Raw genomic sequence first — 18,357 nt, 5'->3', positions numbered from 1 at the left:
AAGAATATGATGTCATGACAGTACTCTCCTCCAAGAGAATTGAGGAGCTCAGACGCGAGACAATGGAAGACCCTCAATGCAGACGCCTGCTAGGCATCATCACAACAGGCTGGCCTGAGTCCTCAAAAACACTGCCGCACGATCTGAGGCAGATCTACGCAATGAGGGACGAACTCACATCTGACAATGGCCTCCTGTTCCGTGGCCAGCGTTTTATTATTCCCCACACACTGCAATATCATTATATCAAACAGCTGCATCAGGGCCATCCTGGCATCGAGGCCTCAAAGCGCAGAGCCAGGGAAACAATGTTCTGGCCCAGCATATACCAAGACATTGAAAATAAGGTATCCTGATGCGGCCCATGCAATGCACTTCGACCACACCAGACTAAAGAGCCACTGCAGCTGCATGAAATACCCGACCTGCCATGGACTCTCACAGCTGCTGACGTTTTCGAGTGGGGAGGAAAGGAACACCTCGTACTGGTCGACTCCTATTCTGGCTGGTATGAAATAGATCAGCTCCCAAACATGACTAGTGCAACCATCATAACCAGGCTGAAGCGCCACTTTGCCACTAACGGAGTGCCCCAGCGACTTATGACTGACAATGCAACATATTTCACAAGTGGGGAATTCCAGGAGTTTGCCAGTGCGTGGGACTTCTGCCACGTCACTAGCAGCCCCCTTTACCCCCAGTCGAATGGTCTAGCCGAGAGAGCCGTCCGCTCAGCCAAACACCTGCTAGAGAAGTGTGTGCATGATGGCACAGATGTATATGCAGCACTCCTCAACCTCCGGAATATCCCGAGAGAAGGACTACCATCGCCAGCCCAACGCTTGCTCTCTCGCCGCACTAAGACCCTCATCCCAATGACCAAAGCCATGTATCTGCCAAAGGTAGAGACACAGGTCCATGCTGCCCTAACTCATGCACGGCAACAGAGAAAAACACATTATGACAAATCAGCAAGACCACTCATGCCTTTACAAGCAGGGCAAACTGTGAGACTGCAGACAATGAGGGGACATGACAGACTTGGAACGGTGCTAGGGAGAGCACAACAGCCCAACAGTTATCAAGTCCAAGCTGGTGGAGCCATGTATGTGAGAAACAGATGCCACCTGCTATACACGCCTGAGACACACGTCCCTCCTGCCACTAAGGAGGCACCACCATGTACGGCTGAGCCCCTGCCATCTAATGCAGCTGAGCCTCCACCAGAACCTCAAACTGGAGTTGTTCAACCAGAGACAACACGGCTAGAAGACCCACCCAGCACTGTCACCCGCTCAGGGAGAAGTTCAAAGCCCAACCCTCTCTACATGGGCTACGTCAAGTAAAAAAAAAAAAAGAAAAAAAAAAAAAAAGGGGGTGAAATAGATGTTGCCTGTACATGTGTTGGGTGTTCATGCTCATACCAGAGATGATGCTGAATTTAATTTAGCACACTCCTGTACTTTATGATGTGAAGCACAAATAGTTAACTTTTCCACTGTAACTGGTTAAAACTTGGTTGAGGCTTTTATCTGTCTTAAAGAAGTGGGATGTAGATTATGTTGATGGTTGACCTGGCAACCATTGCCATCTTCCTATAAAAAGGACATGACGTTGAGGGGCCTGGGGAATGCTGGGTATTACGTATTGTTGTTAAGGAGCCAAGAGTGAATAAAGTTTTTTTTGGACTGTTTACAATAGCCGGTCGTCTTTACACACTTCTACATCCACTTTTGTCGTCGTAGAGTAGTTAGCAGTAAACTTTACGTAGCAGCGCCACCTCTGTGACGGAGAAGATTGCAACAACTGGCGCATCGACTCGCGCCACTATAAATGACCGGCACGAAACCGTGACGTCATCAACACCGCTCGCACGAGCCATTACGGCAACCATGCTGGAAGCTTTACACCAGGCCAGGGATACCTGCTGAGAAAGAGAAACAAAGAGGGTCAGGGTTAGGCTTGTGAGTTTTTACTCAGTGGCTCCCCTCCTACGCGTATGAAAAGCCGCCATGGAGTTTGGTGTAGGAGCCAGGGGGGTGCACGCTACAACTCATAACCTGGCTGATGGCTGCTGCGTGTAGTGGTATGGTCTTGGAGTAACTCAGCAGGCCGTGGGAAACTGTGCGATTTGAGTTGTGTTTCAAGTGGGTGCAATAGACACAGGGTCCATACAGGTGTGTGTTATGTGCTGCAAAAGAAAGTAGAGAAGAAGAAAAATGATTAAATATTACTCAAAATATTTTCAAAATTAATATAAATTTTTCAAAATGTGGAATGTGAACCCCTGTCATGGTTAGGCGTGCAGTCCTGTGACACCGCCTGGTCCTGTTACCTTAGGGTTAGAGTTCAGTGCAAGGGAAAGGTTTTATACATAATCATTGATGGATTTATTAACTTATTAAAAAAATTAATATTAAAAATGAATTTTTCAAAATGTGGGATGTAAAGCCCGACTTACGGTTAGGCGTGCAGTCCTGTGACACCGCCTGGTCCTGTTACCTTAGGGTTAGAGTTCAGTGAAAGGGATATAAACAAATGTTAGGAGCAGGTACGACAGCAGCCAACCTCACCAGCGCCATCTTGGTCGAGAATAAACTCCGTGAAAGCCAGATGGAAATTTATCAAGAATGCTGTATTTGTCCAAAACAGCTGTAGGCTGCTTATCCACAACCTTTTCTAAACTCTTACCAATAAATGCTCATTTTGAGATTGGTTTGTAGCTGCTGAGAAGAGAAGGGTCAAGCTTGGTTTTTTTAAGACTGGGTGGATGACAGCATCCTTAAAATAACTTTGGACTGGGACTGGACATCAATATAGTGTTGATTATAATAAGCACACATGGACTGATCAAGAACAGTTCACCTCATTAGTTCACCTTTGTTTGTCTCAGTCCTCATCGTATTCTCGCTGTTATTTTCATCATCTATTTTCTCTGTAGTTTTGTTCCTCAATCTTCTGCTTTTTTTCCTCGTTGGGTAGTTCTGCTATTGAGTCTTTTGTTTTCATATTTTGGTTAATTGTTTCCCAGCTCAGAGGCCCTTTTGGTTTCTGTGAAATAAAGACTTCAGTTCCATCATCCATTAACCTCCAGACTGCTGTTCTCTTCATTTGAGTCCTCCATAACCTTCAACCACTGTCAACCCCAACATCTAATGTCTTAAATGCCAGTGAACAAACTCAAAATTAACTTAACCATTTAAAATTCCAACTTGGAAGTATTATACATACAAAAACACTATGAACACTTTTACTACAGTAACAAAACTGGACAGTACCTTTCAAAATAGATACAACATAGAAAATTCAATATTCAACGTATCCTCACTATACTAACTATACTATACTCCTCAAATCATAACCCAAACCAATCTAAAATAAAAAGCCTTTTTAAAAGGCTTGTTAGATGCACCCCTCAATCTTGGCAAACTATATAATGCACTGGAAAAAAATTCCTGAAAACAAAGCACCTGAACTCAGTGGATTTCCTGCTAAATTTTATGAACCTTTATGGCAGTTATTACCTCTCTTCCACAGTTACAACTGAAATGAAACCCACCTCTACAATACCCAAGTTGCTCAGTCTGTTATCTCTAGTTGTGTGCAAATAAGTTGATAAGTTGAAGAGCAGAGAAGCTACGCTCAGCTGTGGTAGGCCTACTTACTGGCAGGGCTATAGCTATCTTATACTGATGAAAAACGCGTCAGGAATACTGCAAATTCAACAATGCTTGACAATGCCTGCAGTGACACACACTTTGCGCTTTTCTTTGCTAAAGTCTCCTTGTATGGTGGAGTTCATGTCTGAGATCTTTGAAATTCCTTTAATAAAATCCTCCAAAGTGAAAGACTGCCAACTCTTGAAGCAAACTTCTGCTTTTTGGATTCAAAGCTTGTATTCCTCTTATCATGTCAGTTATCTTTTGAGAAAATGTGAGGATTTGTATTTTTGCCATGCTTTTATTTTTGAGCATTTCTTGGACTTCCTGGTGGCTGATCGCTCACTAAACTCACCTGTCGTAGTTTGTGGCTCACTAAGTACTTAAGCTCCAGTCTTCTGTTCTCTCGTCACAAGATCATTGGTTATCCATACATGGTACAACTCCGGCGTAGTCTTGTGTTAGTGGTACTTTTAGTGGTACGTTTTTGAGTTACTGAGTCCATGTCTTTTCGCTTGCCTTTTTCACAGAAGTCCAGTCATTCATGGGTTTTCCCTATCATGTTGGATCACTGAATCACAGACACTACTGTAGCACAGCGTTTTTCTTTACAGCCACCTGGAGCCACTACTGCCACTGTTACAGCATAAGCCTTGTCACAGGAAAGTGAGCCTTTGTTTAATCAAAGCCTGGACTGGTCAGTACTCTGTTTTTTCCTCCAAGGGATTATTTATGTTCTGGAATTTTTTATACCTGGACTTACATGTGTGTCTCCCTGCAGATCTTGAGTTTGTTTCCTGAGTCTCATTTGGGGCTTTTTGTTATTCATTTTAATAAACCTTTTACCTTCTGGCTTCCTCTCCTCTCTGGGTCCAACCTGCAAAAACCTAAACAAAATCTAATTCTCCAAAAATGGGGTAGAATATTGTTCTCCTAAAAATGTCCTTGTCACCATTGTTGCACTTGTGCTAACCTAATGTAGATGTTATGACAGAGCCACCAAGTCTTTTATCTACTGGAGCATCTACTAAATGGAGAAGACGTCTAACATTATCAACAGCTAGCTTTGATTTTATAAACCCTGTCTGATCATGGTTCATTAATGTTGGCATATGGCTCTGAATGCGCCTGGCAAGCACCTTTGCAAAAATCTTCAGAACTGAATTTAATAAACTTAGTGGCCTATAACTAGCCCAATCTGTCGTGTCCTTATCCTTCTTTAAGAGAAAGGAAATAAAGCCTATATTCACATCCCTCGAATAACTGCCGTTATCTATCGAGTACACTATCATATCCAAAAGTAGTGGACTCAGTTTATCTCAAAATGCTACATAAAACTCGGGAGGTATCCCATCCAAACCTGGTGATTTGTTTCGTTGCATGTTGCATGTTGCATCTTTTAATTCCTCTAAGGAAATGGGATCATCAAGATGGCTGGAATCTGTGATGTTCAGCTGCGGTAAGTCTAGCTGACCAAGAAAGGCGCCACATCTATTCTTGTCCAACTGAACCTCTGACTTATATAAATTAGAATGAAAGGTGCGAAAAGTCTAATTTATAGAGGGAATATATGCAAAGTGCTCACCAGACCAGATTTTTGAAGCCGAGAGGTGACTGGGCCTAGACCCATGGAAGTAATAACTCTGCCTAACCCTATTTATTAGAAATTGAGACTGTTGTTTCAAAATATAATTTATTTCCTTTTTGACAAGTTCACGTTTAGCTGCCGTTTGTATAGAGGAATTATTTTGCAAAAAGGAGTCTAGTCTAGCTAAATCTGCTTCCAGAGCCCGTAATCTGGTGGATATATCAATATGGTGTTGCTCCTTATAAAGCCTTTGACTGAATATCCCATAGTATTCTCGTGTCCTCAACTGACCCTCTATTTAAATCAAGAAATTCCTCCAATTGCGTCAGGAATTGTTCTTTATATTTTCCATTTCCTAATAAAGTGTAGTTAAGGCGCCATCTAGTGGCGCGCTTGTTTAAATTGCCCAAAGTGGCACAGCAGAATACTCCTTTGTGGTCTGAGAGGGAAATAGATGCAACACTACAACTATCAATTTTCTGGAAAAATTGTGGTGAGGTAAAAAGAACATTTTTGTGAGATTTGTGTCTGGCTGAGAAAAATGTATAATCTTTTACCCCTGGTTTTAAAACCCATCGTAGTTTCACACAAAAATAGATAAATCCCCCATCGGGCTGGACTGCTCTCAAAGCTGTTAACAATAAACTGAGTGGAACGTCAAATGACAAACAACCGTATTCCCCAAACTTGTAAACAAGACCAAAATAAGACAAAGTCCCTCCCCCAATAAACAATCCGTCACCATGCAATGATGCTATCATCACAGGTCCGTTTCACAAAGCAGGTTTAGTGAAAACTCTGAGTTTATTAACCCTGAAATAAGGGAAACCCTGAGTTTTCCGTTTCATAAAGGGAGGTACCTCAACCGCGAGAAAGAGGGGTAACTCTAGCCTCTCGGTCAGTTACCGTAGTAACAGACTCTCTGAACCTAACCTGGTCAGGACCAGGTTTTACTCAGTGAACCTGGAGTTTCTCTCTGTCTCCGCCCTCTTTCAGCCATTTGATTTCCTCATTCATTCAGTCAGCAGAGCGAGTTCTTCTACTTCTAGAAGTCCATCAGGCACAGCAGGAGGCGACTGTTTTCACCAACATGTCCTTTAGACAACGATCCCTTGGATGAAGGAGCAGCATTACTGCGCAGAGAATTAAATATTCGTTGGGAGATGGTTATCATAGATGTTTTAACATTTCCAGACAATTATCTTTTTGAGCGGCACCATCAGAAAAAAATACATAAAATACAAATAAATATTTGTATGAATAGGCTTAAAAAAGATACATAGGCCTATTATATTTTATAAAGGCCCTTGTGTCTTGGGGGTGGACTCCCTCCAGGGACTCCCTCAGCCACTGCCCTCCAATATTCTGCTTAGGACCAGCTCCTCTGCCTCCGTTAGAGGTGGCGGTGCACCACCCGTTTTACAGGCATCTGCCTTCTTTCTGTTGGCTGAGTAGAAGTCTGTGTTAGTTTAAATAGGCTTAATTATTTAACAGAACATGATATAGATGAGAAGACATTTATGTGTGTGAAAACAGCGTTATGTTGGGGATAAAATAACTGCACAGTGAACTATCCCTTTAATATTTACTTTACAGTTTAAAACATGATCAAAATGAGGTACCTCCATGCCGAGGTCTCACCTGTTTGAACAATGTTTTTATATTTCATCTTCAACTGCTGCCAAGTGCGCTTCTCCCCCGCGGGATTGCACCTAAATGAAATGTTCTGTAATACATCAAAGATGCTATTATCAATCCATTTTCATGGACGAGCCTTGACCTGGGGGAGGGGTCATCAGGTGGTTCCCAACCTTCACAGAGTGTTTCGACCCTTAACCACAACACTCTCCAGTTGGCGGGTCAGCAGTGCTTGGCCAAGTCACTGCACCCCTCCTCCAGGCTTCCAGCTGGTGTCCTCTCTCTTATGCCAGAGCCAACAGGAGGCTCTCTCTGCCGCTTCTCCCAACCTACGAACGGCTGCTTTCCTCAAGTGGCCTCTCAATCCCACCTTTGTCATTAGATTCCATGCTGATTGAGCTGGGAATCCTCGACAACCCACTTCCACTGTTATCAGCCATGTTGTCCACCCCTTGTCCCGGCAGTCCTGGACAAGTTGTTGGTACTTTTCCTTCTTTCGCTCTGCCGCCTCCTCACAGTTCTCTTCCCACGGGACTGTTAACTCCACCAGGATGATCTTCTTACCCTCTAGAGACCACATGATGACATCTGGTCTCAGAGTTGTTGACAGTACCGCCTCTGGGAAGTGAAGTTTCCTCCCCAAGTCGACCTCCAATCCCCATCCCTGGGCTGTCTGCAGGAGATTCTGCTTGGCTTGGCCTTGGGCACCTGGTCTCTGTCCCTCTTTTACAAAGATGATGATACTCAACAGTGGTTTTGTTTTGGCTGGGCGTTTCTTCCCCCTCTCTTGCTCCAGGATATCTGCGAGCTGTGCCAACACCTTGTCATGGCGCCACCTATACCTCCCCTGGGTCAATGCTGTTCTGCACCCTGATAGGATGTGCGCCATGGTTCCTTTACCGCCACATAGCCTGCACAGTGGGTCCTCCCTCATTCCCCACCTGTGCAAGTTGACTGGGGTGGGTAGGGTGTCGTACACTGCTCGGAGCATAAAGGAGATACGGAACGGCTCCAGCCGCCACATCTCGGTCCATGATGGTCCTTTTGGGAAGGTTCCACCTTGTCCAGGCACCTTGAGTTGCGAGCTCAATGGCTTTAGCTCTTCTTCCTTCTTCCTTCGGACTTCCTCCTGGATCAAGGTCCTCTTTTCCCTGGGAGTGGACTTTGACCACTGCTGGAAGTGGGATGTTCCTAGACCCTGCCTTCCAGTGCAAGGGTTTCCAATGATGTCTCTAGTCCTCAGAGAAGATTCTGCCTGGTTAACTGCAGTGCTGGCGGCCCACTTCCTGCCGGATCTTGTTCTTATTCCTGCTTCCCTGGTTAGTTGGTCTTCCGAGTCCCTATATGTGAGGGAAAGTCTGCACTTGGCAACTTTAAACTCCTCAACAAAAGAGGACAGGGGGAGCTGAAGCTGACCTAACCTTATGTAGAGCCCCGCTGATGTAAAGCTCGGGGGTATTCCCAACCATCTTCATAATAAATGAATGGGCTACCATTCAAGCAGTTTTCCCTGTAATAATATTGTGATTGCAAAGGACTACATTTAAACTTACGCTTCTGCAGCTGCAGCGGTGTTGCACTTCTTTCTAAAAACATGTTGAAACTCGCCGTATGAGCGCATTAAGATTTCCAATTCCAGGTTGGTGAAAAACGTTGCCCCTCCTCTTCCCCGTTGCCATGGTGACTCGTCGAATCGGGGCTCCATTGATGCTGGCTTTTTAAAGTTGTGGCGCACACGCAAAACTCAAGGTGAAACTACTCAGAGTTGATTAAACTCACTCAAATCAGCGTTTCTGGAACCTAAAACTCAGAGTTTTCTATCTCAGAGTAGAGCAACTTAGAGGTCAGGAATAGACTCAGAGTTTGTTGAACCTGCTTTGTGAAACGGACCCCAGATGATGCTTCTTGTTATGGGTGTAGCCCTCAGGGTGGTCACAAATATTGTTACTGTTTTGTTTGTGTACTTCAATCTGGTGCAGCATGTGACTCTTGACAGATCTTCTCCAACACAAACCACACAGTCCAAATCAGTGAACATAGTAAAAACGTATGCATCGCATTGGAATCTCTGATCCCTGGAGGTTTAAAAAAACCTCATGGTTGTAATGTTGCAGCCTGGAATCTGTTTATTTCCTGGTCTGCTCCTTGCTCTGCCACTAATTGCTCTCATGATGTTCACCTGTGCCTGATTAATGATTGCTCTCTCTCACTCTGGTCTCTGCCTATATCAGCTCCTTCCAGCCAGAGTTCCCTGCCAGATTATCTCAAGCCTCACAGCCAGCAGATGTCTAGCCTCGCCTCTCTGCCTTGTCTTTTTGATCTACTGTCCTGACCATTGCCTGTCGCCTGAGTTTGTTTTGTGGATTAGTAGGGATGGCCGGTGAAGCCTCATGAAGCTTCCACAGGGTTCAGATGATTGTGCCAGAAAATGAACCAAAGTTTTGGGGCTTTGAAACCACACAGAACAGCGACATCTGGTGGTGCACTGCAAGTATCATCTGCTTCAACCAGCCTCTTTGTCCTTGTTATAAAATAAAAGCGTAAAAGAAAAAAATTGTGATTTATATGAGAAGTGCTTGTGTTACATTGTGAATAATAAGTATAAAGTGAGAGGGGTGTGTGCTTATGATGACATTAAATGAAATACAGCTCATTAGGTAAACATGCATTGATACTATAAATGCTATAGAACTACTAGCCACCGTACCTTGAAACCTTTATCTTCCACAATGGAAAATGGTTGCGCATCCATTACAATCATATCCACCAACACAGAATCAAGCTTTTTCTTCCTTGACACTACAAAACTAAAATTCTGCATATCAAGAAAATAAACGCAGGGCAAACTTGTAAAATGCTGGATTCGAACTCATAACCTTTACATGCAAAAATCCCTGAGTTAATCACTGAGCTATTAGTTAAGTGGCTGTTTGCACCCACCATCCACATCATGTCTAGTTAAAGACATCATCAATAGCTAAGAATAATAGTACACTTTAGTTGTTTTAAATAATTCAGAGACACTTTGCGTAATAAACACACCTTTCTGTCAGAACACAGACAGAGAGGCGTTTGGTACACGGGACACAGCTGTGTAATAATGGCCGTGAGCGCTTTGTTTGTGATGTGCGCTAAATAAGTCCAAAATTAATGTATTGTCCTACATAACTTAGATTCTTAAATGTGCTGTCCCCTTATTTTAAGAAGAGAACTATATTAGCATGCATACCCATAATAATAATAAAGCTTATATTTACAGTTGAAAAACGAAAACAAGCAAACATCTTTCATCACACAATAGTATATTGTACAATAGTATCACCTTATTAGGAGAAACCAAGGTGAAGTGATCCCAAGCCACAGAACGTCTCTTGCCAGAAGCCATGGAAAAGAGCAATGAATTCAATTCAATTCTGACAGGGCAACAGAACTGGTTGGGAAACGTCGTTTGGGATTCATTCTCCTTTTTTCGAGAATAGCGCGCCCAAGTGTTCAAACGATGAGAGACGTCTGAACCGTGGTTCAACCAAACAATGCATTCGGCGCTTCGGACCTCATCAATCACGTGATCAGCGCCATCTGATACACGCCCCGGAACATTGTGCCGAACCACTCTGCTTCACGAAGATGAAACAAGCGCCGAAGCGTCCGTGTCAAACGGGCCATCCCTATGGATTAGAACCCTCTGCTTCCAGACGACCTTGGATCCTCAGGAATATACCTGTTTTTGAATAACCCCTGACTGACTTGTCTAGCCCTGTTCTCCGTATCCAGGAGCAGAATCTGACCATCACGGATCAACATCTTTATTGGAGGATTATCCGGACTCCAGCAGTATTCAGCTCCTGTCCAGCACCTTTGATCTAATAAACCTTTTGCCAATAAGCTTGTCTGGTTGAATTATCAGGTTTTCTGATCTGGTCATTACAGTATAATCTGTCCATGATGAACCCGTCACCAGCACAAGAGTGGTGCACTGGAGTTGAGACATCCATTTCCAAATTAGAGAAAATTGTTTCTGACATGATGGTTTTGTTGCGTAGTCCTCCTCTCCCTACTAACCCTCCTACAGCTCCACCCGCATCTTCCATGCAACCAGCTGTGCAGTACAGAACATCACCACTTCATGAACCTCGTCTCACTCCACCTGAAATTTTTAAAGGCGAACCCTCACAGTGCAGAGCCTTCCTAACAGTGTGAGATCCATTTTGAGCTTCAGCCGTCTTCCTTCCCTACTGAGAGATCCAAGGTAGCGTATGTTATTTCCTTGCTTTCTGACCGCACTAAGTTATGGGGAACGGCTGAATGCCAAAGAGACTCAGAAACTTGTTATTCTTTTAAGAACTTTGCTAAAGAACTGGCACGAGTTTTTTGCCCAGTATTATTCAATTCAAATTCAAATTCAAAAATACTTTATTTATCCCAGAGGGAAATTAAATGTTGATGTAGCTCAATTAAATCAAGGAGTTATTATAGATGCTGATGGCTGTGGGCAGGAATGATTTCCTGTAGCGGTCCGTTTTGCATCCAAACTGAAGAAGCCTTTGACTGAAGAGACTCTGTTTTCCGATAACAGTCTCATGGAGAGGATGTTCAGGGTTGTCCATAATTCTCTTGATTTTATGCAAAATCCTTCTTTGCATTATTGTCTCCAGAGGTTCCACAGTCGTCCCCAGAACAGAACCAGCCTTCTTTATCAGGTTGTTGAGTCTTTTTAGGTCCCTGGTTCTGATGCTGCTGCCCCAACAGATGACGCCAGAGGAAATGACGCTCTCAACAACAGACTTGTAGAAGATCTGCAACATCTTGTTGCAAACCTTGAAGGACCTTAGCTTCCTCAAGAAGTACAGTCTGCTCTGTCCTTTCTTGTAGATGGCTTCACTGTTGTGTCTCCAGTCCAGTCTGTTGTCCACATGAACACCAAGGTATTTATATTCCTCAACCACCTCCACTTCTTCTCCCATGATGGAAACAGGGTTTGATCTGACCCCGTTCCTCCTGAAATCTACAATCATCTCCTTTGTTTTGTTAACATTCAAGATGAGATGATTGTTCCCACACCATGCCACAAAGCGGTCCACCAGCTCTCTGTACTCAGCTTCTTGTCCATTTCTGATACACCCGACAACTGCAAAGTCATCTGAATATTTCTGTAGATGACAGGAGTCTGACTTGTACTGGAAGTCTGAAGTGTACAGAGTGAAAAGGAATGGTGAGAGTACAGTCCCCTGTGGTGCTCCTGTGCTGCTGATCACCTGGTTAGACACACAATTCTTCAGTCTGACAAACTGTGGTCTGTTTGTCAGGTAGTCATTAATCCAGGTGATTGTTGAGGCCTCCATTTGAGTCTTCTGGAGTTTCAGACGAAGCAGATCAGGCTGGATTGTGTTAAATGCACTGGAGAAATCAAAGAACATGATCCTCACAGTGCTGCCTGCTTTGTCCAGATGACAGTGGGTTTGTTGAAGCAGGTGTATGATAGCGTCTTCAACTCCAACTCCATGGCGATAAGCAAACTGCAGGGGGTCCTGATATGTGCTGGTCTGCTTACACAGGTGGGTCAACAGGAGTCTCTCCAGGACCTTCATGATGTGGGATGTCAGGGCAACAGGTCTGTAGTCATCTGAAGGGTGAGTTTTCTTTGGTACCGGAACCAGACAGGATGTCTTCCACAACAGTGGTACCTTCTCTTGGGTCAAGCTAAGGTTGAAAAGGTGTTGCAGAATCCCACAGAGCTGCTCTGCACAGGCCTTCAGGACTCGGGGGCTGACACCATCTGGACCTGCAGCCTTGTTCCGGTTCAGTCTCTCCAACTGCCTCTTCACCTGACTTCTAGAAACAGAAAAGTGGGAGGGGGAGGCAAAGGGGACAGCAGCATCTCCTGATTGGGTTGAAGACAAACTAGTGGAAGCAGAAGAATCCATGACTGAGGTGGAGGTGGAGATGTTACAGGAAAGCTGTGAGTCAGAGGAGGGTGGGATGTCTCTTTGGCTGGGAACAGGAGGAGAGGATGGTGAGCTTGTTCCTGAACTGAACCTGTTGAAGAATGTGTTCAACTCATTTGCTCTGTCCAGACTTCCATCCATCCGATCCTCCCTCTGCTTGAGGCCTGTGATCTTCTTCATTCCTGACCACACATCTCTGATATTGTTCCTCTGCAGTTTACTCTCAAGCTTCTTTCTATACACCTCCTTGCTCTCTAGCTTCTTTCTATACATTACCTGACTGAGAAGCTGCCAGAGGTCTGCTATCAACTAAACAGGGCAGACGAAGAGTCACTGATTACATAATTGATTTTCACACTCTGGCAACAGAAAGTAAGTGGAATGAAGATGCACTAATCGATGTCTTTTACCGAGGGCTGTCTGAGCAGATCAAGGACCAACTCGCTACTTATGACACTCCGGAGACGCTGAAGGGTCTGGAGGACCTGGCAACTAGGATTGATCTAAGGCTGCAGGAACGGAGGAGACTTGCACCTTCAGAGGCCTTCCTTCTGGGGAACTATTTCCTTCCTCCTCTCCAGCTCCTGAGGTACACAACTTGGTTACCTCAATTTGTCTCTCAGTTTTGGAAGGAGTTCTGTGGTCTGTTGGGGGTTAAGGTGAGCCTCTCATCTGGCTTTCATCCCCAAACTGACGGTCAGTTGGAACATACTAACCAGGAAGTAAGCTTAGGATGCTTTGTGAAAAGGATCCTACCAGTTGGTCACAGAATTTACCCTTAGTTGAACATGCTCTAAACTCTCTTCCATCCTGCTCGACTGGCTTGTCTCCTTTCTACACAGTTTATGGGTTCCAGCCACCCATGTTTTCCATCCAGGAGAAGGAAATCAGGGTTCCGTCAGCCCACGCCGCTGCTCTCCGCTGCCAGCGGACCTGGAGAAGAGCCAGAAGAGCCCTTATAGCGTTCAGTGTCTTCTGCAGAGGTGCTGACTGACGCCGCATCCCTGCACCCCAGTACACCACCTCTGGTCTTGCCGGAGTCATCGGACACCCTTTCCACTTTTAAGACCAGGCTTAAAACTTTCCTTTTTGATAAAGCTTATAGTTAGGGATGGCTCAGGTGATCCTGAAACATCCCATAGTTAAGCTGCTATAGGCCCAGACTGCTGGGGGGCCTCATCTGTCACACCTTTCCTCACTTTACTCTCTTTTTCCCCTGTTTAATTTCTCAAATGATATTATGTACATGTGACATTATTGTGGTCATTAACTTGTGTTTCCCTGTTCCAACAGATATCCTTTGAATGGTGTTAGTGTTTGTTGTCCCCTATTTTCTGTCTTCTCAAACCCCAGCTGGTGGAGGCGGATGGCCACCCTTCCTGGTTCTGGTTCTGCCAGAGGTTTCTTCCTGTTAAAAGGGAGTCGTTTCTCTCCACAGTCGCCTCAGGCACGCTCAGGACGGGAGATTGGACTGAAAACAAGTTTAGGTGCAATCTGTTGGTTTCCTTAGCTGGGAAACTGTTTTTGAATTGGCTCTATATGAACGAATTGGATTATTTTGAGTTAATTATGATTACAATGTATTGAACTCCAATTGGCTGGAATTGGACTATATTATCTAAATGCCTTGTTGTTGTTGTACATTTGTAATTTGGCGCTCTATATATAAATTGAATTGAATCAGCTGTTCCATCCGCCCGGAGAACAAAGCGCCCTGCTAACTCAATCGCGCTATCGGGGATGCCACTGTTGAGCCATGTTTCAGTGATGATCATGATGTTGCAGTTCTTAATCCAGTTGTGAGAGATGATCCGCAGCTCATCCATTCTATTATTCAGAGACCGGACATTGGCGAGGAAAATGCTGGGTAGTGATAGCCGGTGAGGAGTTAGCCTTAGCTTAGCTCTTAGTCCTACTCGCTTCTCCCGCTTTTGTTCACGGTCTCGATGCCGCCTGCGAACGCTTCCGGTTGGTGAAGCCGAGTTGGAAGCCTCCGATGTTTTAGCGATCTCTGGTATGAGCCGGAGATTGTCAAAAAAAGTGTCCACGTTGAGAGCGCGAATATCCAAGGGCTTTTGTCGGCTGTAGATGACGTGTGCAAGACTGTTCTGTTCTGAGTGAACAGACTTGAAACAAAAAGGCAGAATACTACAAATTTGCAGAATCTGGGGAGACGCTGAGCTTGTGTGGTTCACGCACTGCCATCTTGAGTACTAATAATATCCTTTATGTTGTTTTTCTGCCTTGTTTTGAATCTTTGTGGTGCAGGATGGCTCTTCGGGACCACCTTCAATTTTGTTGTACCTCCACAGTGCAATGACAATAAAATGCTATTTTATTCTAGTCTATTCTACTTAGATTTTTTTTTTAACCTTCTTGTAAATGATTTACTAACAAAACCAACCAGACAAAGAGGACCAAGACAAATGTGAAAACTTTCACATTTAATTGCATTGAAAGTAGTGCACTCAGGTAATATGAGCCTTCCAGTTTATTATGGTAGTACACACTTAATTATGTTTCTACATGATAATGTTAGATCAAAATCTGTCAATATTGTTGTTGCCACCATCAAAAAAGTTACTGGACAATTTTTTTCAAATGAGCAAAAATGTATCCTGTGAAACCATCAAACCATTGTTTTGTCCGCTCAGCTATCAGCGAATTGTCTCACTGTTAATTACATTTATCCTCAAGCATCCTGTGTTGTTTATTGAGTTATACAAAGTGTATGTTGGCAAGAGTAAAATTATCCAGTCACAGCATTGTTTATACCATTGCATCTTTCAGTGACAAACACTCATGGACAAAATTAGGTACACCCAAGTTTTAAATATTTCAGATTTTTGGGAATTCCTTGTATGCGACCCTGTAACATGTATTTCTGATAATAAATTTCCCTAAGAGGCTGCCCAGACAAAGCTGAATACTCTGGTCTTTCTCCACAACAGATATGATAATGAAAATCATCTCATTTTTACCAGGTTGTAAATATAGATACATATAACCTCAGATTATTAACTGTACATGACATATTACACTGTGTCAGTATTTACTGAACAAAGACAAAATGCAGAAGCAGTGTGTGAAGAACTAATGGAATGGGAACCATGTTGTGTATCATGATTACCTGCTTCATTACTTGCTTTGACACATAACACAGATTATCTCGTTACAATGCAATCCCCTTTCGGCAACAGCTATCCTGTATGGCCGGGATTCTTCCCAATGGATCAGAGAAACACATTTGAAACAAAGTATACCCTTTTGTATCTTAACTAGTGTGTCATAAGATAAAGTTCTGCAGAGATTGCTTATGTATTTTTACATCAAATAAGTTAAAGAAAAGTCTGCTATGCCTTCTCATGAGTTAATCTAAGTTCTTTGTCTGTCCTTCCAGAGACCTCTCAGAAACTAAAGTACAGTCTTTGCCCTCAATTGGAATGGAAAGCATTGAAAGGCTACAAGCGAAAAGAACATGGGCCCTCAAAGCACTGCCTTCCTTAAGTGCCTTTCCTCATTTGCAGAATGCAGAATTGACCTTCTCAAGCCATTGCTGTGGTCTAAAAATGCTGAATAGATGGAGAGGGTAATTAAGAGAGCAGAAAGTGCTTGGAAATGTTTTTCCACTCTTTGCTTGTGCATGTGTGTATGTGCCTGCGCGCACACCCGTTTTTCCTTTACATAGAAAACTAACTCCATGTCCACAATTTGGTGTAATATAGAGTACTCACTCTAGCTGGTCTAAAGTGATTCCATGTCAGTTAAAACAGAGCCTTGTACTCAGGTAATTTTTAATCATCTGAGAGGTAAATAAATGAGCACTGTAGATTCATACTAACAATTTATTGTGTTGACACACCTAGTTTATAAAAGACAGAAACAAAAAGAACTGTATAAATATAACTAACATATTAACAAACCATTTCATATGTGTAAATCTTTTGTAGAACACAAAGTTGAACTGTTTTGATATTTTCAAACTAATTCTGATAATAATAATTCTGATTATTTCTGGACTGCTTCAACCTCAAAGTTTTGTTGCTCTTTAATACTCCTAAACTATCGCTTTAAGACTTTATCTTTCAATCACGTTATTAGGGATGTATGCAAATGAGCTTATGATAGAGTTCATTGACTTATTTGTTAGCAAAACGATGAACTTGTTAGTCAATACTGAATAGGTGTTAATATACAATATGTAAGAAATGCTCATTTGTTGTTGTCTTTTTTATTTTATTTAATTTTAACAACACACTGGTTGATAACAAGTAATTACAAGTGATGGCCAGGCTTTGTCATCCTGTGCACCATGTGCACCTTTGTGCTGTGATGTGATTTCTACCTTCTCATCATTTATGTTTCAGACATTCTGAGGCAGTTGTCTGCAACCTGACCAGGGCTTCTTCTGGGAAGCTGCAAGAACCCTCTGCATCTTTCTCCCAGTGGTATCTTGGCAACAAAATCTCCCAACATGTCCAGGACATCTTTGGTCTCCCAGCTGCTGACAATGAAGATGACGATTTAAACAACACCCTCATTTGCCCCACCAAACTGTCTCAGAATCAGGTTTTTTTTCCTGTGGATTCATCTGGAGAGCATCTTGGAGAAGATTTTGACCTTGCTCTGTGTAATGAAATGTATACAGATTATGGACCCTTGTGCACACCTGTGCCTGATGCCCTAAACCCCTGTGAGGATGTGATGAGTCAAGGCTTTCTGAGGGTGTTGGTCTGGGTGGTTAGCTTGTTCGCCATTTCGGCCAACCTATTAGTTTTGGTAATCCTGCTGACCTGCCAACAGAAGCTGTCTGTCACCCGTTTCCTTATAGGTCATCTGGCATTTGCAGATGGCTGTATGGGGATGTATTTATTGCTCATTTCATCTGTTGACCTCTATACACGCTCTCGTTATTACCAATTTGCTATTACCTGGCAAACAGGAAGTGGGTGCAATCTAGCAGGGATGTTATCAGTGTTTGCCAGTGAGCTGTCTGTGTACACATTAACTTTAATCAGCCTTCAGCGATGGCATGTTATCTTTAATGCAATGAGGCCAAACAAAAAAATGAGGCTGCGGCATGCAGCTGTGCTGATGCTCTTTGGCTGGGTGCTTTGTGTCACTATAGCACTGCTGCCAGTGCTCGGCATCAACACTTATGAGAGAGTAAGCATCTGCTTGCCCATGGACACTGACACAACAGTTGCTCAGGCCTATGTTATTTCTGTTCTGATGATTAATGTCATTGCTTTTACAGTGGTATGCTTCTGTTACCTCCACATCTATTGTATGGTGCACAATCCACAGTACGATTCCAGCAGATATGATACAAGCATGGCCAAACGCATGGCTCTGCTTAACTTTACCAATTTTCTTTGTCTAGCTCCCATTTGTTTCTATGGCTTGTGTGCAGCTTTCCACCAACCACTGATGACGATCACAGATTCCAAGGTGGGAGTTACTATTTAGCTGTAACCCAGAACTTTTCTCTACTTAAAATTAAGACTGATTTATGTTGTTTTTTTCC

The 18,357-nt window shown here is 43.4% G+C and overlaps 1 protein-coding gene across 3 annotated transcripts in view; it reads left to right on the top strand.

The window, feature by feature from the left end:
• The window catches only part of LOC142372312 (thyrotropin receptor-like), an 84,556-nt gene that overhangs the window by 65,223 nt on the left and 976 nt on the right, over nt 1-18,357 (top strand). For all 3 annotated transcript variants that reach the window (XM_075455169.1, XM_075455168.1, XM_075455167.1), the window contains 2 exons: nt 16,231-16,419; nt 17,198-18,281. In XM_075455169.1, the coding sequence (XP_075311284.1) occupies nt 16,231-16,419; nt 17,198-18,281 (1,273 nt within the window). The remainder of the gene's footprint in view (nt 1-16,230; nt 16,420-17,197; nt 18,282-18,357) is intronic.

This window comes from Odontesthes bonariensis, chromosome 22 (genome assembly GCF_027942865.1).
Source record: "Odontesthes bonariensis isolate fOdoBon6 chromosome 22, fOdoBon6.hap1, whole genome shotgun sequence".
NCBI classification, from domain to species: Eukaryota; Metazoa; Chordata; class Actinopteri; order Atheriniformes; family Atherinopsidae; genus Odontesthes; species Odontesthes bonariensis.
Note: the sequence above shows the minus strand (reverse complement) of the source record. Positions and strands in the feature narration are given on the sequence as shown.